Genomic DNA, 22,980 nt, shown 5'->3' with positions numbered 1-22,980 from the left:
CCCACCCAGGGTGGAAAACTGCTTAAGGCGTTCCTAAACCACAAATAATAGCATGAGTGATCTGTGCCTTAAGGACATGCTCCTGCTGCAGATAACTAGCCAGAGCCCATCCCTTTGTTTCAGCCCATCCCTTTGTTTCCCATTTTAGTTAATCTGTGATCTACAGAAACAACGCTTATCACTGGTTTGCTGTCAATAAATATGTGGGTAAAACTCTGTTTGAGGCTCTCAGCTTTGAAGGCTGTCAGCCCCCTGATTTCCCACTCCATACTCTACATTTCTGTGTGTGTGTCTTTAATTCCTCCAGCGCCGCTGAGTTAGGGTCTCCACAACCAGGCTGGTCTCGTCACCTGGAAAATGCCCTTGATCTTGCATTGGCACAAACTGAGCCACATTTCCTGGAACCACTGTGTGTCCAGGGACAAACTTACAAACTGGCTTGAGCCTGGATTCCTGGGCAAATCTTTCCTGTAGCCTACTGGCTGAGAGACAGAAGGAGAAATGACTGAATAAAAACAAGATTCTATTAGGAAAAGAGAACCGAAGAAACTACCTACTACAAAACCCAATCTAGAGTAAGTTTCCTCTTTTTTTTTCTCATAACATTACCTTCTTTTCCTTCATAGCCTTCATCACAATTTGAAATTGAAAATTTGTAGGTATGTCGCTAACATCTACATAGCACTTACCATATGGTACTGTTCTGAGTGCTTTACACAAATGAATTCACTCACTCCTCACAACAGCCTTATGAAATCTGCACATTTTGACATCCCCACATTATAAATGAGGACATACAAGTAGAGAGAGATGCCAGAACTTGCGCAGGGCCCTAAGTGGTGGAGCTTGGAGTCCCAGCAGTCGGATTCCAGAGTCCAGGAACTCTGCTATCACCTAATGCTGTTTTTCACTTAGTTTTGTCCCACTCCTCCACAAATTTTAAGATACATGAAGCAGTGAATGCATTTCCTTTATACACCACTCTATACCAACATTCAACACAGTACCAGGCACACTGGAAGCATTCGGCTTACAATATAACTGAACAAATGAAGGAACGGTTGAGGGAATGAATGAGTGAATAAATGAATGAGGTAATGAACAAAGGAACAGCTAGAAAATCATAATCCAGATCAAATGACTTTTCATGTTACATGACTAACTACAAAAGGGTGGAGACTGGAGCTTCAATTTCCTGGTTCCAGTCTGGCTTCTCAAGCTGGAGGTCCCTGTGTGAAGCCAAACCAGAACTCTAAGCCTGTACAACCTTCTGAATGGACCCCTCGTCTCAGCAAAGGGCATTCCAAAGTTAACCTGAAAACCACTTCACGCCATGATGGGGGTGGGGGGCAGGCACACCTCGTTATACCTTCCTCCCTTCTGGAATTACTGATAGAACAGACTCTTTTAAGTCTGAAAAGAAACATTTACAATCTATTCCCTCTGAAGCCTACTACCTAGAGACTTCACCTGCAGGATACAACCTTGGTCTCCACAACCCCTTATCTTAACCCACACATTCCTTTCCATTGATTCTAAGTCTTTAGAAAATAACTCTTTCAACCAGTTGCCAATCAGAAAATCTTTTACTCTCAGTGTGACCTGGACGCCCCCACTTCTACATGTCCTGTTTTTCCAGACTGAACCAATGTACATCTCACCTGTATTGACTGATGTTTCATGTCTCCCTAAAACCAAGTTGTGGCCTCACCATCTTGGGCACATGTTCTCAGGATCTTCTGAGAGCTGTGTCACAGGCCATTGGTCACTCTTATTTGGCTCAGAATAAATCTCTTCAAATACCTAATAGACTTTGACTTTTTTCATCAACACCTATTCCACAGGGTCAGACTTGTGTAGTCAATAATAAGTGGTCTTTTCTCCTTTGCAAAGCCTCCAAACGGCAAATGAAAACTCAGCAAAAGTTAGTCACTTCTTTTAAGACTGATCACAGTGAACATGTCCAAAACAGAGAATAACATGAGTTAAGGATGGGATTTTCCTGTATTTACTCTAACTGCATTAGACAAACAAACATTTTGTTCATTGACAGCAAGAATCTAAAGCAGAAAATGTACACAAAACCCTATGTACTATCAGGTACTGAGGATATTGAACAATAATTTTTTAAAATCAACAGTTTTCTAATAATCAGTTCAAAGTCTCCACTTGAATTATGAAGATCTAAATATATGCAAAGCATTTGTTGTAATTCTCCTTCATGGTAGTAGCATGGTTTTTAAAAATAAGTCATCTGATGACCAGGCACAGTGGCTCATGCCTGTAATCCCAGCACTTTGGGAGGCCAAGGTGGGCAGATCATGAGGTCAGCAGTTCGAGACCAGCCTGACCAACATGATGAAACCCCATCTCTACTAAAAATACAAAAATTAGCTGGGTGTGGCGGCGCATGCCTGTAATCCAAGCTTCTTGGGAGGATGAGGCAGGAGAATCACTTAAACCAGGGAGTCGGAGGTTGCAGCGAGTCCAAATCACGCCACTGCACTCCAGCCTGGTGACAGAGTGAGACTCTGTCTAAAAAAGAAAAAGAAAAAAAATTAAAATTAAAAAAAAATCATCTGAAAAATGTAAGCAGCTAAAAAACAATTATAGGACATATACATGTCAGTTCCCACTGCCAATATCTATAACCAATTCTGCTTTCAGAAGAAAAATCATAGCAAACAAGATTTCCAGGGAAACTACTAGTTGGTACAATCACATGCACAAAAAAATCTATTAACCCGAATGGTTCCTAAGTAAACGGGGTAATATATTATGACTCAAATCAATGCTAACAAGTAACTCTCATACTCAATATGTACATTACAGCTTGTCCCTTTACAGAAATGATGTGTTTATCCTCCACTCCAAGAGCAAAAGAAAACAGCCTTTGTAAATAGGCAAACATGTTATGAAACTGTCTATTTTCATATTTGCCTTTTGCCTTAACAAGCAGCTATGTTTGCTGTTTTGAATGCATCATCAGCAATGTCAATGTTTTTGGGCCAAGATTATAATGGAAAGCAGGTTTCCAAAAATCATTTCAATTATTATAAAAACTAATGACAAAACAGAGAAACGCATATATAAACTACATACTGCTTCATCAACGGTGTAAAAAGAAAAGTTGCTTAGAACTTATTACTGTATGAGACTCTCCTACACCATGTAAGGGACCAAACATTGAAGAAATGTAGAAATGAGTACTGCTCATACTAGACAGACTATGAAGGAGCAGAAAAGGCCCTTTTGAGGAAGGAGGTGGAAGCAGGGAGCCTGTATTTACAAAGGCATATGACTATGGCACCTGTTAGGTTTTCCTAGAAAAATAAAGTTATCTTTCCTTGTGTAGTTTTTTTCTTTAAAGTAGAACCCCACCGGGCACGGTGGCTCACGTCTGTAATCCCAGCACTTTGGGAGGCCGAGGCGGGCAGATCACCACGTCAGGAGATCGAGACCATCCTGGCTGACACGGTGAAGCCCTGTCTCTATAAATATACAAAAAAACAGCCGGGCGTGGTAGTGGGCGGCCTATAGTCCCAGCTACTCGGGAGCCTGAGGCAGGAGAATGGCATGAACCCAGGAGGCGGAGCTTGCAGTGAGCTGAGATAGCGCCACTGCACTCCAGCCTGGGCGAGGAGCAAGACTCCGTCTCAAAAAATAATAATAATAAAATAAATAAATAAAGTAGAACCCCAACCCACAAGAATACTAGTCTTACTTGCCATCTTACCTATAGCTTGGTGCATGCCTCAGTGGCCATGAAAACTATAATCGACCTACCAAAACCTCTTATTCCAAGTATTAAATAAAACATATACAAGAGCAGTGATTATTATTCTGTCACAAGTACATGCTGTTTTAGCAAAAAAAAAAAAAAAAAGACATTCAGAATACAAACTCTGTATCTTATAATCGGTCAAGAGTTCACTGTGGACATTGGCCAGTTTTTTTCTTGCTCTTCTCTGACCTCACCCAGATGGATCTCCTCTCCATTCATTCATTTCCCTTTTTGATTTCAAAAAGCATTTGAAACACCTCTTAGCCTGCCCTGCCGATTTGTTAAGACAGGCCTTGAAAAGCTATTAACCTGATTGGTTTTTAAAGAAACAGGGTAATGAACAAAGGAACAACTAAGAAATCATGATCTGGATTTTTCATGTTACATGAAAAGAGTGGGGTCCAGAGTTTCAATTTCTTGGCTCTAGTCCAGCTTCTTGGGCCTAAGAAAATGGTCAGTTTCAGATTTGGGAGTAAAAACTTACAGAACCCATTCTCAAGCACTGTGTTACTAAATAGCCTTCCAAATGAGAACATGTTACCACTGGGAAGCCTAAATAACTGAACTGAACTGAAACTAAAAATTACTCCAATTATTGCAAGGATATATTTGCAAAATCATTAAGGCTGATCATCTTCCAATCCCCAAATCCTCAACTCACACAGGACAAGGAGACGCACATTCTCCTGTTGGTAGCTTTAGTAAACTTCCTATGTTTTGATCAGGAGGGGAAAAAAAAAAGCTCTTCTCAAATTAGACAACAAAATATTTTCAGAAATTACATAAGTTACTTTATAATCCTTTTTAATATTATAAGCAGTATGAGGGCTCTAAATGTGTAAATAGCCATAACAAAAAATACCGGGCAAACAGAATACAATCACCACTTGTTAAACATAAAGAAAACTAAAGGCAACCATACGAAAACAAACATGTATCTTTGCCAGCAGACATGAATCTGCTCCTGTGGACTCAATTCCTTGAGGGCAGGGATCAATTCTTACTCAACCTCATTTCAATTCGTTGGAATGAACCCATACTACAGAACTAGGTTCTGGGCACACAACCATGTGCAGGTAAGATCACGCTCAGTGTGAAGCTTGCATTCCAGAGGCGGCGACAATGCTCCCCAGAAGGGTAAAAAAGAAAATTAATTTTAAATGAGTAAGTGTCAAAAGAAAAACAACTGAGACAGAAGTGAAAAAGTGGGATACCCACCTAAGGGAGGCCAATCTGAGGAAGTGACATTTGCAATTTAACAGAGAACTGAAGCCCAGGATAAAAAACTACGCTCGCAAAGAATGGCAGTCACACATACAAAGGCTCTGGAGTGATTTCAGAGTTGAGCTTGTTTAAGGATGGGGCAGATGACTTATATATCTGAATGTAATGCATGCAGGAGAGCAGTCTTCAAGAAGACACCCAGAGATGAATGGGGTAGAGTCACACACGATCACATAAGGAATTTGCATATTATTCTGAATGCAAGGGAAACCTGATCTGGTTTGTACTTTACCTCTCCTACTGCTCCGTGAAAGAAGGGACTGATGGGAGAGCAAGCTGAGAACAAGGAGAAGAGGTGAGAGGGCGTGTGGTAATCCCAGCAAAAGATAAGGTAGTGAGATCTGGGTGGTGTCAGTGGTAATGGAGAGCTGTGGACATATGAAAAATGAATTGTGGCCAGGTGCTGTGGCTCACACCTGTAATCCCAGCACTTTAGGGGGCTGAAGCAAGAGGACTGCTTGAGCCCAGGAGTTTGAGACCAGCCTGGGAAACATAGCCAGACCCCGTCTCTACAAAAACATTTTTTAAAACATTAGCCAGGCATGGTGGCTAGAACCTGTAGTCTCAGCTACTTGGGAGGTTGAGGTGGGAGGATCACTTGAGCCCAGGAAGTCAAAGCTGCAGTGAGCTACGACTGCACCACTGTACTCCAGCCTGGGCCACAGAGCAAGAATCTGCTTTCTACCCCTCCCCTCCCCCAGAAAAAGGAGTTTTGGAGGCAGAATCAATGTGACTTGCCTCAGTGATTGAAACTGGGGAGTGAAAAAGTAGGATTCAAATATAATTCCCAGTTATAACAGCAAGTATATATTCAAGTGCAGGCGTCAAGTAAGCATTTAAATACTGAAGAAAGTTTGGGCTCAGAGGAGAGGGCTGGGCTACGGTAATAAATCTGGAAACCATCAATAAAAATTGTTTAAGTAGGTTTTAGAAAGCACATGGGGTTTGGAATCCCAGATCTGCCACTTACTAGCTCCAGTCCTTAAGAAAATTATTTGAGCTTTAGTTTTCTCATCTATAAAATGAGGGTTAAAACACCTATTTTTTTTACAAAATAGTCTAGAGCAGGGGTTATCCATTTTTTTTTTCCATAAAGGACCAGATAATAAAGATTTTAGGCCTGGGGACCATAGAGTCTCTGTCACAAATGCTCAGCACTGCCACTGTAGCATGAAAACATAAACAATACATAAACAAATGAGTTGGGCTGTGTTCAAATAAACTGTATTTACAAAAATAAAGGCTATAGTTTTGCCAACCCACTGTCTACTGCAATATTTGTCAAAGTGTGGGCACCAGACCAGCAGCATCAACATCAACTGGGCAAGACAGGGATGCCCTCTCTCGTCACTCTTATTCAACATAGTGTTGGAAGTTCTGGCTAGGGCAATCAGGCAAGAGAAAGAAATAAAGGGTATTCAGTTAGGAAAAGAAGAAGTCAAATTGTCCCTGTTTGCAGATGACATGATTGTATATTTAGAAAACCCCATCGTCTCAGCCCAAAATCTCCTTAAGCGACTTCAGCAAAGTCTCAGGATACAAAATTAACGTGCAAAAATCACAAGGATTCTTATACACCAGTAACAGACAAACAGAGAGCCAAATCATGAATGAACTTCCATTCACAATTGCTTCAAAGAGAAAAAAATACCTAGGAATCCAACTTACAAGGGATGCAAAGGATCTCTTCAAGGAGAACTACAAACCACTGCTCAGTGAAATAAAAGAGGACACAAACAAATGGAAGAACATACTATGCTCATGGATAGGAAGAATCAATATCATGAAAATGGCCATACTGCCCAAGGTAATTTATAGATTCAATGCCATCCCCATCAAGCTACCAATGACTTTCTTCACAGAATTGGAAAAAACTGCTTCAAAGTTCATATGGAACCAAAAAAGAGCCTGCATTGCCAAGACGATCCTAAGTCAAAAGAACAAAGCTGGAGGAATCACGCTACCTGACTTCAAACTATACTACAAGGCTACAGTAACCAAAACAGCATGGTACTGGTACCAAAACAAAGATATAGACCAATGGAACAGAACAGAGTCCTCAGAAATAATACCACCCATCTACAGCCATCTGATCTTTGACAAACCTGACCAAAACAAGAAATGGGGAAAGGATTCCCTATTTAATAGAAAATTGGCTAGCCATAAGTAGAAAGCTGAAACTGAATCCTTTCCTTACTCCTTATATGAAAATTAATTCAAGATGGATTAGAGACTTAAATGTTAGACCTAATACCATAAAAACCCTAGAAGAAAACCTAGGTAATACCATTCAGGACATAGGCATGGGCAAGGACTTCATGTCTAAAACACCAAAAGCAACGGCAACAAAAGCCAAAATTGATAGATGGGATCTAATTAAACTACAGAGCTTCTGCACAGCAAAAGAAACTACCATCAGAGTGAACAGGCAACCTACAGAATGGGAGAAAATTTTTGCAATCTACTCATCTGACAAAGGGCTAATATCCAGAACCTACAAAGAACCCAAACAAATTTACAAGAAAGAATCAAACAACCCCATCAAAAAGTGGGCAAAGGATATGAACAGACATTTCTCAAAAGAAGACATGCATACAGCCAACAGACACATGAAAAAATGCTCATCATCACTGGCTATCAGAGAAATGTAAATCAAAACCACAATGAGATACCATCTCACGCCAGTTAGAATGGCAATCATTAAAAAGTCAGGAAACAACAGGTGCTGGAGAGGATGTGGAGAAATAGGAACACTTTTACATTGTTGGTGGGATTGTAAACTAGTTCAACCATTATGGAAAACAGTATGGCGATTCCTCAAGGATCTAGAACTAGAAGTACCATATGACCCAGCCATCCCATTACTGGGTATGTACCCAAAGGATTATAAATCATGCTGCTATAAAGACACATGCACACGTATGTTCATTGCGGCACTATTCACAACAGCAAAGACTTGGAATCAACCCAAATGTCCATCAGTGACAGACTGGATTAAGAAAATGTGGCACACATAAACATGGAATACTATGCAGCCATAAAAAAGGATGAGTTTGTATCCTTTGTAGGGACATGGATGCAGCTGGAAACCATCATTCTCAGCAAACTGTCACAAGAACAGAAAACCAAACACCGCATGTTCTCACTCATAGGTGGGACCTGAACAATGAGATCACTTGGACTCGGGAAGGGGAACATCACACACCAGGGCCTATTATGGGGAGGAGAGAGAGGGGAGGGATGGCACTGGGAGTTATACCTATTGTAAATGACGAGTTGATGGGTGCAGCACACCAACATGGCACAAGTATACATATGTAACAAACCTGCACGCTATGCACATGTACCCTAGAACTTAAAGTATAATAATAAAAAATAAAAATAAATATAAAAAATAAAAAAATTGTTAAAATATCAACTGGGAACTGTTAGAGATGTAAATTTAAGACACCACCCTAGACTTACTGAATCAAAAACTCTGGAGGTCAGGGTTGGGGTCCAGCAATCACATTGTAACAAAACCTCCAAGGATGAGTCCCAAATTTGAGACTCTCTGGTCTAGAACATAAATACATATAAAGTGATTAGGTGCTATTTTTATCATCATTAACCTGGCTCCTACAAGTTTAGGGTATAGCTCCTAAACATCAAGTCAAATGCTGGGTAATTTTGGTAGACAGATAAAAATCTCTGTTAAACTATATGATGGGTTGGCCAGGCATGGTGGCCTGTAATCCCAGTACTTTGGGAGACCAAGGCAGGCGGCTCACCTGAGGTCAGGAGTTTAAGACCAGCCTGGCCAACATGGTGAAACCTCGTTTCTACCAAAAAATATATAAACTAGCCAGGTGTGGTGGCACACGCCTGTAGTCCCAGCTACTCGGTAGGCTGAGGCACAAGAATCACTTCAATCTAACAGGTGAAGGTTGAAGTAAGCCAAGATCATGCCACGGCGCTCCAGCCTGGGCGACAGAGTGAGGCCCTGTCTCAAAAAAAAAAAAAAAAAAAAAAAAAAAAAAAAAAAAACCTATACGGTGGGCTTCAGTGAAAATACTGGAGAAATTAAAGGTTGATTTTTACATATTCTTTATTCCAAAGAAGTCTTCTACTTTCTCATGTTAAGACAGATTTAATTATGTCATGTTCACACTCCACTTATTAAAATGAACAATTTAATTTTAAATATATATATCTCCTCCAACCTAACTTCCAATAGAAGAAAGGTGATATGCCAATTAACTTCCAGATCCCTGATGGAGGATTAGCTATTAGGTAACAGTCTCTACGTTATAACTAATGTACTTTATTTACATGAACAGAGAATAAATAAATTTATCAATGTGACCAGTGGGAAGGTTTAAAATTAATGGAGCAAGGTAAAACATAAAGGGGTATCTATAAATAGAATATACCACCACCTGTTTTCATATTGTTTAATACTGCTATTAGAAACTAGACAAGCCAGACCCGGTGGCTCAAGGCTATAATCCCAGCACTTTGGGAGGCCAAGGCAGGAGAATCACTTGAGGCCAGGAGTTCGAGGCCAGTCTGGCCAACGTGGTGAAAGCCAGTATTTACTACAAATACAAAAATTAGCCAGGTGTGGTGGCACACACCTGTAATCCCAACTACTCGGATGCTGAGGAAGGAGAATTGCTTGAACCTGGGAGGCGAAGGTTGCAGTGACCTGAGACTGGGCCACTGCACCACTCCAGCCTGGGTGACAGAGTGAGACTCTGTCTCAAAAAAAAAAAAAAAAAAAGAAAGAAACTAGACAAAGATCCACCTATTGAACCTGTCTGCCTACCTCAAATTAGATAAAAGAATTGTGGATGGCCAGGCATGGTGGTTCACGCCTGTAATCCCAGCACTTTGGGAGGCCAAGGCGGGCAGATCACCTGAGGTTGGGAGTTCAAGACCAGCCTGGTCAATGTTGTGAAACCTCATCTCTACTAAAAATACAAAAATTAGCCGGACATGGTGGCAGGCGCCTGTTGTGCCAGCTACTCAGGAGGCTGAGGCAGGAGAATCACTTGAACCCTGGAGGTAGACGTTGCAGTGAGCCAAGATTGTGCCACTATACTCCAGTTTGGGCAACAGAGCCAGACTCCCTCTCAAAGAAAAAAAAGAAAAAAAATGTGGATGGGCCGTGCGCCATGGCTCACGCCTGTAATCCCAGCACTGCAGGAGGCTGACGTGGTTGGATCATGAGGTCAAAAGAGACCAACCTGGTCAACATGGTGAAACTCCGTATCCACTAAAAATACAAAAATCAGCTGGGTGTGGTGGCAGGCGCCTGTAGTCCCAGCTACTCAGGAGGCTGACGCAGGAAAACTGCTTGAACCTGGGAGGCAGAGGTTGCAGTGAGCCGAGATCGCGCCACTGCATTCCAGCCTGGGTGACAGAGCAAGACTCTATCTAAGAGAAAGAAAAAAAAAAAGAATTGTGGATGGATTTAAAAGGGTCATGCCCACCACCACCACTATGTTCATGCCAACGGGCTTTTATAAAATTCCATACAACAGCCAAAATAAAATCTGTGCAAAATAAAATCTGTCTGCAAATAAAGTCTGTTAACAGCCTTAGAAGGAGCTAACAGGAAGGGGCGAGGACCAGAACTAGATCCCCTCTCAGGAAAAACAAGACCAGCTTCCATGACAAGAAAGAAATCCCATCAGGCAAGTAGCGCACAATCTGTAAAGAGTTTAGGCAACAAGCATTGGGTGGTCTTCAAAGACAGCGGCAGAATCAGGGAGATCCAACACAGAATAATGAGGTATCCAAACTGGTCTCCCAAAGAACTTGCTACTGGAAATCTGGGAGCAATAATTACCTGGAGAACCAAGGAGAAAGGACATCAGTTTAATTCAGGTAAACTCAGGAAAAGCTCTCAGACTGCCCAGCCAATGGGAATTAAATGGCTGAAACCAAGGCAAGAGTCGAGTTGGAAAAGCTGGGAGCCATGTAGGGACCAAAAACAATTTACTTATTGATATTTATTTATTTATTTATTTAGAGACAGACTGAGACTCTGTCACCCCAGGATGGAGCGCAGTGGCACAATCATGGCTCACTGCAACCTCCACTTCCCAGGTTCAAGCGATTCTCATGCCTCAGCCTCGTCCTGAGTAGCTGGGATTACAGGCATGCACCACCACACCTGGCTAATTTTTGCTATTTTTAGAAGAGATGGGGTTTTACTGTGTTCACCAGACTGGTCTCAAACTCCTGGTCTCAAATGATTTGCCCGCTTTGGCCTCCCAATTTTTACTGATTTTTAAAAGGTCCAAGCCATAAATGTATGTGTCTAAGTTACATAATCCATTATTTAAAATATATATGAAGATACAATTGTAAGATACAAAAGAAGATACAATTGTGAGATATAAAAGATTTCTAGATGTGTTCGACCAGAAGCAGTGTTTGACTTAGAATCTGAGACTGATAATAAGCTACTCACAAATTATATAATATTGATAGCACAAAGTTTCCATGGTCCTAACTTAGAGAATTTTAAAAATTTGTGTAAAAATTCACAAAAGTTAAAAGTGAAGACTATTCAACTGGTTAAGGGTATCTACAAAATAAAAATGCTAAAGCAGCGAATGTAGGCTTCTATTTTTAGCCAGAAAGATTCCATTACTTAGAGATCCTCTTTCCAACCCCGACATCTTGCAAGAAGTGAAACTTGGAAGAGATCAGTAAGTTAAACAGTAATAACAACCCTGATTTCCTTCTGGTGAGACTGCACAAACCTATGGCAAGAGTACCCGAAATGAAACCAACCAAACTTTTAATCCTATATTTTGTCCCCTTCTGTCATATAATCATAGATATCAAAGACATATTAAATGATATTCATATACTTTATATTTCAATAAAATATATTCAAATTCATGGTTTACTTGTTTTTAAATATATATCCTAGTGATCTTTTATGCTAACCTAAAGTTATAATGGTTATAAATACTATAGACTCATAGTTTATTCCCCTGCCATACTTAAAGACACTAAATCAAAGATACACCAGAGTTCGGCTTTACCAGCCTAACAAATCACACAGATTTTTTTATTTCCCCTTAAAACGGAAAGTACATACTGACATAACTATACCCAGTGTGCATTCAGCACTAATTATTATTTTACAAACTTAATAAGCATATTTACCTGTGGAGATTTTTAACATGAGTAGGAAAAAGTGATAGTATAAAAGTTGATAAGACCGACAACTAAAAACTAATTTTCAATAACTGCATTCTAGTGTAGCAGGTAAGAAAACAAGCTTTAGAATCTGCCTGAATAGAAATCTGCTTCTACCAGTACAGGTCTTGTGGCCTTGGAGAAATAATTTAACCTTTTGTTTTTTTTTTGAAGCTCACTTTGTCACCCAAGCTAGAGTGCAGTGGTACCATCTAGGCTCACTGCAACCTCCATCTCCTGGATTCAAGTGATTCTCTTGCCTCAGCCTCCCAAGTAGCTGGGATTACAGGCATGTGCCATTACACCTGGCTAATTTTTGTATTTTTATAGAGATAGGGTTTCACCATGTTGCCCAGGCTGGTCTCAAACTCCTGACCTCAGGCGATCCACCTGCCTTAGCCTCCCAAAGTGCTGGGATTACAGGCATGAGCCACCATGCCCGGCCCATAATTTAACCTTTCTATACCTCAGTTTTCTCATCTATAAAATGGAGGAAATACTGGTATGTACTTCACCCAGTTACTGTGAAGCTAAAATGTGATCACCTAAGAGAAGCAGTGAAAGTAGTGCTATTACCCAGTAAGAGCTCAATAAACATCCACTTTTAAGGAAATGCATTAAGGAGCTACTCAAACTAGACAGTGCAATGTCAACATACCATATTGCATACTATATTCCAACCTTAAAGTAGAAGCCAATGATATCCTTAGAGCTGACACATCCCAGCGAAGTAGTCAATTTGTATAAATATTTTATACAGACCATATGTCAAGCAAAATCCTTTACTTGGTCAAATAAGTCTGAATATACTATTACATTAAATCATAATTGATCTGTTCTTCACTTTACAAGGGGGTACACATCCAAATAACTGCATGTTGGCTTAGTTCAAACATGCCAACACAGTCTAAAGGAAATGGGGCTCTGAAACTACCAGCCAAATGTTTTTAAACAAACAGAAGCCTTGAGAGTTTTTTTTTTTTTTAAGTAAATAAAATTGCTTGCAGTAATTATTTAGGCTGGCCATCATCTTATTCACTAAATTACCCAACTCTACTTCTTTTTGCATGATTTTCTTAAAAGCCAGTATATTAAGCATGCTGCTATTTTTCTGACTTGTATCTTTTACTAATGAGGTAAATAATACACCAGATAATCTAGAAAATTCATGGAAATCATCAGTTTCCTCACTAAGCAATTACTCACACCAAACTGAGTAAAGGGCATGTGAGCAGTGTCTGCCTTACTGAATGGTGTTATTTCTCAGGCTGTAAATCAAGGTTTAATTTTTTCAAAAACTATCGTAATTTGAAATTAGGATATACGAGTTGAGTACCCCTTATCCAAAATACTTGGGAACAGAAGTGTTTCAGACTTTGAATTTTTTTTTCAGATTTTGGAATATTTGCATATACATAATAAGACATCTTAAATATGAGACCCAAGTCTAAGTATAAAATTCATTTATGTTTCTGGTGGGTGCAGTGGCTCATATCTGTAATCCCAGCACTTTGGGAGGCCCAGGTGAGCAGATCACTCGAGGTCAGGAGTTTGAGATCAGCCTGGCCAACATGGTGAAACCCCGTCTCTACTAAAAATACAAAAATTAGCTGGGCGTGGTGGTGCACTCCTGCGTCAAGGTATTTTTATACAATATTTTCAATAATTTTGTGTGTTTTGACTGTGATCACATGAAATCAGGTGAAGAATTTTCTACCTGTAGTGTCATGCTGATGCTCAAAACGTTTCTGATTTTAGAACACTTTGGACTTCAGATTTTTAGGTTATCTGTATTCCCCTCAAAATGAACTGTTTATGCCACCTGCAGAACTTAAAACCTTTGGCTGAAAGGCAAAGTTTTCATTCAACATTGGCATGGTCTTATGATATCTGGCAGAATAATGTCTATCTCAGGAAAAGGACAGGCAAACCATTAAGCTAGAAGATGAAGCGCTTCTTAAAAATATTCCATAGTCAAATATTATTTCTCCTCACATTCAACTTGAACTTTCAAGCCTGAGAAAGACTGCAAAAATAACCAGGGGAACAGAAATGGTCATACAGTCAACCAAAGGAACGAAGTAACCTAGCACAGGGTTTCTGAAACTGTGGTCACCAGGCCAGTAGTTTGAGCATCACCAGGGAACTTCTTAAAATCAGAAATTGAGGGTAGGGTCCAGTGGTCTCTTTTAACAAGCCCTCTAGGTAATTTTGACACAGACGCTGAACTTTGAGAATCTCTGGTTTCTGATAATCAAGCCCTGACACTGAACACCTTCAATTTTCAGCTTAGGGCTCCTATGATAACATGCTCCCTTGTGGCTGGGAGTCTCTGGGCTATGTTTGTGCCTTTCCCCCAGATACTGTAGTCATGATTCTACCACAGAGCCAAGGCAAATTAACCTCTACTTCAGAGTGCAGGGAGGAGAGAGAATAAAAAATGATTACAAAAAAAGAAATAGATCTATCTGTCCACAGAACAAACTTCTTAGAAAGCAGAGAGGTGAAATCTTCCAGGTTTCAATTTCTCTTCTCTGGTATTCTCACTAGTATATTCCTAAAGCCACTAACCATCAACTTTGAAAAAGAACTGAAAAATGACCTTCTAAAAATATTGACAAAACAACTGGTTACCTGAATAAAGTTCAGATAGTAATAAACATTTTTAAGAGAACTGAGACTTGGGGAAAAACTGGCATTAAATTCCCTTTTTAATTTTAAGAATACAATTTGTAAAGTCTCTTTAAAATCATTCTTGCAAGCTTCAGTAAACATACACAAAAACAAGCAATGAACATTGTAACAATCATGTTTTTATCATTTAAATGATTGTTCATCCTATAATTATAAAATATAATGATGCTTCAAAACTCACAGGCAAATGTTAATTCACAATTAACATACCAGAGTCTCATATTTTCAATGACAACTCCTGCTTTATTTTTTATTGCGGTAATAAATGTATAACATAAAATAACTTTTTAACAGAAAAATTTGGGTAATGCCATACAGACTCTTTTTGAAAGTGGATAAATATTTACAGAGTATTAGTGGCCTACCCTAGACCTTTGGGAGAGAATCAGATATTCTTGGTTCCCCAGTTCAAGTCTATAACTCACTTCATGCCAATGGGATTAAGCCCTTTTCCCAGCTCAAATACTCAAGTTTAGCTGAAATTTCTAAGTCTGACATTCCTCCTGTATAAGACTACATAGGCTTGACTACAGACAGATCTGCATTGGCATATATTCGACCCCCATCTCCATTTCTCTTAGAACCTGGGAGAAACAGTGGTGCATCGAGCCATTCTGGTTGAATGCTTTTCCGGACACACATCCTTAAATTGACTCTGACCCACCAGGGAGGTATGCAGCCAAGAGGCAACACATCACTGTGGCAACTCCCCACAATATACCCCCAAGCGATTAGTACAGCACTCCCAGCTCTGAGGTCAAATGTAGATCCAACTCCAATATGTGAGTAGATACTCTTGAAAACATTATCATTTTATATTAGTAACCACAATCCTCCAACTCAGTGGCTCTGCATGAACACAAACTTTGCCATGGTGACCATATATCCTGGTTTGTCCTGCACAGTCCAGGTTTATTACTCACAGTGCTTGTGTCATTATTAGTGGTGCCCCTATTGACAATAAAATTGTCCCATATCAAACAACAAAGTATATGGTCATCCAACAGATAGGGCCATTGCATTAAAGGAATAGGCATGAGAGACAAACCACAGGCAAGTATGTTAGGGGATGTTTGCAGGTCTACTGCTCTAGGCTACCTTTGTAGACTTTGTATACTTTGTCAAGGACTGAGGGAAACACTTAGGAGACTCTCTTAACAATGATCTTAAGTCCAAATAAATAATTCTCCACTTCAAATGTAGAACTCAGAACAAAGCAAACAGCAGGTCTTCCTTCTGATTTCAAGGGTACCCAGAACTATCCACAGCCAACTCTGCATGAAGCATACTGCAGGATGATAATATGTGGAACCGAGCCCTTTAACATGTCCAACTGCAGAATCAACCCTCTGGGAAGTTTTCTGGGAAATTCCTCAAAAAGGATGGTCCCAACTTCCCCTACTATGAAAGCCATATCAAATGAACCTGGATGCTCTAAAGGAAATACGGCAAACAGCACATAGTGTCAATCACTGCACTTGTCCACTCAACAAATATTTATGTCAAAGATCAAAAGCAGCAGCTCATGGATCTCTGAAGCCATCTCTCAGATGTGTAGTGTTTGGCCCAGATAGGATTCTTAAATGTTTACAATATTTCCCAATACTTTAAAATGCAAGGTAATATATAAAAATTCAGATTTCCACTTTCTCTTGGGAAATCAGCAGCTCTAGCGATGCTAGACTTGCATTCCATTCATGCAATTTCCAACTGGAACTAAGTAGCACCTTGAGAAAGGAGTCACTATTCATCCAGTCCTCCATGGTCCTCATTCAACCCTCTTCTTCATCATTTGAGTTTGTAACCACCGATTAATGGCTGTAGATGCTCTCTAGAGACACTACATCTGGCCCTTCAAATTAATAATCCTCTGCCAGGGAATCTCTTGGTTAAGAGCAAATAGTAATTCCTGTCTTTATATCAAACACGCATCCGGGAAAAGGCAATAAACAGGAAAGTCAGTTAGAGGTTTTCTTGAACTTTTATGAGAAAGTCTTATGGCTTCCACTGCTCCCACTGGACTAAAAGGTGGAAGTGATCTTAAACATATTAATGTTTATATAGTTCAGCCTCTAACGCTTAAATATATAATGGAGGAAAATAAAGGAATGTTTATAATTGACTTCCTACCAATGAGACCAGGAGGAACTCAACAGCAGCTATTGAGAATTCAAGGTGCCACGACCATCAATGAGATTAGCAACAATGTGTCAGGCATCAGATGTGGCTGGAGGGAAATAACTTTAACATAAACCCCTGGCCGGGCGCGGTGGCTCAAGCCTGTAATCCCAGCACTTTGGGAGGCCGAGACGGGCGGATCACGAGGTCAGGAGATCGAGACCATCCTGGCTGACACGGTGAAACCCCGTCTCTACTAAAAAAAATACAAAAACTTAGCCGGGTGAGGTGGCGGGCGCCTGTAGTCCCAACTACTCGGGAGGCTGAGGCAGGAGAATGGCGTAAACCCGGGAGGCGGAGCTTGCAGTGAGCTGAGATCCGGCCACTGCACTCCAGCCTGGGCGACAGAGCGAGACTCCGTCTCAAAAAAAAAAAAACAAAAAAAAACATAAACCCCTAAGAGTCATGAAAAGTTCCTTAAAGTCCTGAAAAAATGCAACTGGCTCCTCCTTACCGCCAGAACCAGAAAAATGTAATACAATAAAGATGTAATAGCTTTCAGAAACTTTCCAATTTTAACATATGTAAAAGCTAAAAAGTTTTGAACAAATGATCACAAAATGAAATTCATTAAATCGTGGTTAGGATCTTGAAATAATTTTAGTACAATATTTTGCCATAAACATAACAGTGATCACAAATTTAAACTGCTCTCTTCACATCAGGAGTTCTTTTTATTGGGCACCTTTAATGCCAGCTACTCGGGAGGCTGAGGCACGAGAATCACTTGAACCTGGGAGGCAGAGGTTGCAGTGAGCCGAGATCATGCCACTGCACTCCAGCCTGGGAGACAGAGCTAGACTCCGTCTCAAAAAAAAAAAAAAATTATTTTACAAAGTTATGAAATCTAAGACAATTAACTCTTCTTCAATTCAACTATAAGCCTTTTGTGAAAACTATTCTAAGTCTTTCAATTACAGACAGAAGAATTGTGAAATAAAAAATTAAAGCCTTATTTATAGGATGTTTTTCTCATCTGACTACTATTAATTTCCCAGCTATCAAAAGAAAGCCACATGGTGCAACCTGAGACTTTATTTATATTTAGACAACAATATTTTTCCAAAGAACCTAAAGTACTGTGCAAACATTAAATAACCATTTTTAAAACAGCATTTTGGAAGCTTTTGAGATGGGGGGAAAAAAAACTCATTACAAATTAAAGGGGAAAAAGCTTGTTTTCAAAGGCACAATCACTGCATAGTCAAGTTTTCCTCTCCCTGTTCCATAAGGTCCACATCTGTTTTTAAGGAAGTAAAAGTTTACTGTTTGGTAATTCGAATTAGAAGACTAAAAAAAAAATTAAAAACAAAAGTGAAAAAAATCATTTAAAAATTGTATTAGAAACCTGTTCTACTAAACTGCCTCCAATAAGTGTGTTTAAAAACTGCAAAAAAGAGAAGGGCTTCTTTCCATTCAATATCCAAATGCAGAATTCTTCTTCGCAGACAATCTGACAATGTCTAGTAACTTTTCCCTAACCCCCGCTCCGAAATCGGAGACCAGCAGGTGCTGGGGCGAAGATGACGCGACCAGCCAAACCGGTTAAGGACCGTGATTGAGAACTAGTGAGAACCTCTAGGAACCCAACCTTCTGCGTTCATACGCGCGCGCGCGCGCGCGCACACACACACACACACACAGACACACACACACACACGGCAAGCAAGCCATCTCCGATCACACTCCAGATACCGCCGTCCTCCCGGGACGCGCGCTCCTCTACGCGTGCTCTTTGGACGCGCCAGGTCCTCCTCCATCCAGGGACCGCGGTCCTTCTCCCTCCGGGTCCCTGCTGCAACCGGCCGGCTCCAGCCGCTCGCCCAGTCCCCGAATGCCTTCTCTACCCCTCCCAAAGTCCAGGGAAGCGGACGAGACGGCGCTTGAGAGCGCCACGTGGAGCGCGCGCGCCTGCAGCCAAACCACAGTAGGTCCTTAAAGTCGCGTCCCCGCCCCCCTCCCGCCCTGCTCCCGGATCCCCCAGGGCCAAGCCCGCCCCCGCGCCTCCGAGCCCGAGTCTTGCCTGGTTGGGGTCTGTGGCGCGGAAAACGTGGCAGGCCATCTGCGACTCGGGGTCGTCGGGCTGCGCCTTGATCAGGTAGGCAAAGTAGGTGAGGTCGTGGCTGTTGTGGATGAAGCGCGAGATGTGCTGCGCCTTGTGCTCGAAGATGAACACGGCCGGATTGGGATGCGCTGCTGACGGACTGGTGCCCCCCGAGACCCCGGCGCCCGGCGCGGGGACGCAACGCAGGAAGGGCGCGCTGAGCACCAGGATCACCTCGCGGGCCGCCGGCGCCCCGCAGCCGCCCGCCTCAGGCTTCTGGCTGCGCCTGCGGATCTCGGCCATGAGCCAGGGCAGCATGGGCAGCGTGGTCCTGCGGTCCAGGCACGACCCCCCCACGTACCACAGCCGGAACCGCTTGTCGCCCGGCTTCCCGGAGCCGGGCTGAGCTGAGACGCCCGGCTCGGGCTCCAGGGGGTGCGGGAACGGCTCATCCTGAATGCAGCTGGGCGGCTCCATAACTCTCACCTCACCAAGGCACCGCGGAGGCCGGCTGGGCGCACCGCGCCCCCCACTCCCGCGCAGAAGGCGCCGCCGAAACTGTGCCAACTGCCGCACCAGGCCCCCGCGCCCGCCTGGGAGCGGCGCGACCCCGAACTCCGCGCTTCAGCAGCCCTGCCCCATGCAGCACTTCCACGGGCGCGGCTCGGAGGCTCCGGCGGCGGGCACCGAGGCAAGCGCCCGGCAGCCGGAGGGATAGGCGAAGGTGGGTTAAATGGGCATCCTCCTTGGGCTGGCGCCTCGGGCAGGACCTCCCCTTCCTCCGTCGCGAGTTTGCAGGGTCAGAGGACCACGCCGAGGGTCCCCGCGGCCGCCGACTCCAGCGCTGCAGCCCCGCTGCAGCCTCCGCGCTCGCCTCGGGCAGGCACTGGGTGGCTGGGCGGGGAATGGGGCTGTGGGCGGGAGGGGGTGACTTGGGGCGGAGCTGACTCCTACCAGGGTGACCGGCTGTCACCTGGAAGGTCGGGGCTGCCGGGCTGCGGCGCGGTCAGTCCTCGGGAAAGGCCTCCGACAACTACTCCAATGGAAAATAACAAAAACAAAATGTGGCCTCGCGGGGCCGCTCCGCCTCCCGCCGCAGCTGCAGCCCAGCTCGCTGCTCCTCCTCCTGGCGTTCCCGTCCCTCCCTCGCTCCTTCCTTCCTTCCAGGCTGCTTCTTTAATTGGGCTGCTAACCCGCCTCCCGTCCGGCGGGCGGAGAGCGTCGCCTGCAAAAGCTTATCTGAGAAACTGCCTCTCCGCCTCTTCCTTCGACCCCCGCCCTTGGGGCTGCAGCTTAGAGCCTGGCGTGGGCACTGCCTGGACCCGCTTGGCCTCTCTTAGGTCGCTGCGATCGCCATCTCCTCCCGGGCGTCTCTGCTGCCCCCTAGAGAGGGGGCTACTCGCAATGGAGAACTGGGATTTTTTTTTTTTTTAACAGTATTTGCTTGGTTTCAGTTCCTTCTAAAACCTACACATTAATTTCTGAATTATCCTTCCTAATAATCTCAAAAAACGCTCGTGTTTTCAATCACAATATTATAAATTCCAGTTCCAATTTTCACTTTAAAACATAGTATTGACAACTTGAATCTTCCTAGTTCTTAAAGCAGCCAACTTCTTAAAATATGGAAAAATTATATTTTATTTATTTTATATTCCCAGTTGAGAGCTAATGTAGAGATTTCTTGTTCTTTTATGTATATGTGATAATACATATTTCCAAAGAACTAAAAAAAAGTTTGGAATAATTTGATCATTGTAATTTTAAAACAGGTGGACAAATATTCTCTCTTTACTCATACTGAATGATAATTAAGAATTGGGTAAGAAGTAAAGACAAATAGGAAAGACACAGAAGTTCTTGACTTTCTCCTAAGTGCTTACAAGAAGAATGAAAACTCGGTTTTTAGTTTCTTGGTTTTTAGTTTAATGAGTTCTCACTTTCTAGAAAGCCCTGGGACCACTTTTTCCCTTCTGTTTATTTAAGGTCAATATGACTAACTGTCATTATTCCTATGCTGAATTTCTGGTTGCACCCTGATGGCTCTCTTATTAATAGGTATCTAAATTCCAAGATGGAGACATTACTAATTGATTAGGTTAAGTCATTTGGTTTAACCACTTAAAAAACCTTTGTTCAAAAAGACCCATGTCTTCAAAGAAGCAATGAAAAGTTCTTGGAAGGTAGACTGAGACCTTCTAAAACCTTCCCAGAAACTCTCTTACACAGATCCCATTTCCTTAGGCTACACATCTGAGACATATAAAAGAAAGGAACAAAAATATAGAGAAAGCATGGAAGTCTTGTAGATTCTACAAAATCAACCAGCTTGGGAGCTAGGATTGAATTAATAGCTGCAGCAGGCCAGTTCCTACTGGCATAATAAAGTGAAGTAACAAAGAACACCCTTTCACTGATTGACAGAAAAACAGAATTGCCTTTTAATACATGACATGCGAAGTGTGATTGCTTTCTTCTTGGAAATGCCCCTTATTCTTTCTATTGTTATGTTTTTGTTTTTGGTTTTGTTTTTTGAGATGGAGTCTTGCTCTGTCGCCCAGACTGGAGTGCAGTGGCGTGATCTCAGTTCACTGCAACCTCCACCTCCCTGATTCAAGCAATTCTCCTGCCTCAACCTCCCGAGTAGCTGGGATTACAGGTGCACACCACCACACTAGGCAAATTTTTTTGTAGTTTTAATAGAGACGGAGTTTCACCATGTCGGCCAGTCTGGTCTTGAACTCCTGACCTCAGGCAGTCCGCCCACCTCGGCCTCCCAAAGTGCTGGGATTACAGGCATGAGCCACCACGCCCGGCCCTGTTACGTTTATCTTACTGCATGCTGATGAGCATTTTTTACTGTCTGATCCTCTCTGCATCCTCACACATGGGCAGATAGTCCTTTCCTGCCCTCTTTGAAGTTAGCCACAGTCATATGACTTGTTTTGACAGTGAAATGTGAACAGAAGTGACTTGGGTAGAAACATTTAATTGCCAGTAGTCAAGGCTCTGCCCACTCTTCTCTCCAGTGGCCAGCATGGAGACATGTCCAGGTAGAGGCTCCTTGTAACCAAAGCAGCCCCAAAGGCTGAGTCAATACAGGTCAGACAGCTGTCCTGGAGAATCTCCCAGGCCTGCAGCAGACTCCTCAGGAGTAAGAAATAAACTTTTCTTCTACTAAGCCACTGAGATTGTGGATTGTTTTCCACTGTGTTATTAACCTCTCTTATCCTGCAAATAAAATTGTTATACTCTAGCATTAATATGTGTTATACAAATTGTTTTATAATCATTCATACATATTTTACTTAGTATACACATTAACTAGATGGTAAGCTATTATTTTCTCACCACCATTGTATCACTTGCAGAGCTTTACAAAATTACATGCACGTGAAAAGTTCCCAATTATATATTTGATCACTTAAATTTAGAAAACAATAAGAGGGCCAGGCTTGGTGGCTCCACTCTGGTAATCACAGCACTTTGGGAGGCCGAGGCAGGCAGATCACTTGCAGTCAGTAGTTAGAGACCAGCCTGGCCAACATGGTGAAATCCTGTCTCTACTAAAAATACAAAAAATTAGCCGGGCGTGGTGGCGGGTGCCTGTAGATCCAGCTACTGAGGAGGCCCAGGCGGGATAATCGCTTAAACCCAGGAGGCAGAGGATGCAGTGAGCCAAGATAAATATAGTATTTACTTTATTCCCACTGTACTCCAGCCTGGGAAACAGAGCCAGATGAGAGAGAGAGAGAGAGAGAGAGAGAGAGAGAGAGAGAGACTGAGAGATTTCCTA

General features: G+C 42.3%; 1 protein-coding gene across 5 annotated transcripts in view; it reads right to left on the bottom strand.

Annotated features, from left to right (window-relative positions):
* Positions 1-20,324, bottom strand: part of LOC105481744 (TBC1 domain family member 4) — a 207,971-nt gene extending 187,647 nt beyond the window's left edge. Inside the window, exon 1 of one of the 5 annotated variants that reach the window (XR_011614721.1) lies at positions 19,164-20,324. Coding sequence is in view for 4 of the 5 variants with exons in the window: in XM_011741474.3 (XP_011739776.2) it covers positions 19,164-19,661 (498 nt within the window). In the remaining variant the exon portion in view is untranslated. The remainder of the gene's footprint in view (positions 1-19,163) is intronic. The other 4 variants (XM_011741474.3, XM_011741475.3, XM_071081212.1 and 1 more) reach the window with 4 other exon arrangements.
* Between the last annotated feature and the right edge of the window lie 2,656 nt (positions 20,325-22,980).

Source organism: Macaca nemestrina, chromosome 16 (assembly GCF_043159975.1).
Source record: "Macaca nemestrina isolate mMacNem1 chromosome 16, mMacNem.hap1, whole genome shotgun sequence".
In the NCBI taxonomy this organism is placed as follows: domain Eukaryota; kingdom Metazoa; phylum Chordata; class Mammalia; order Primates; family Cercopithecidae; genus Macaca; species Macaca nemestrina.
The sequence above is the reverse complement of the archived record's forward strand: the minus strand, read 5'-3'. Positions and strand labels throughout refer to the sequence as shown.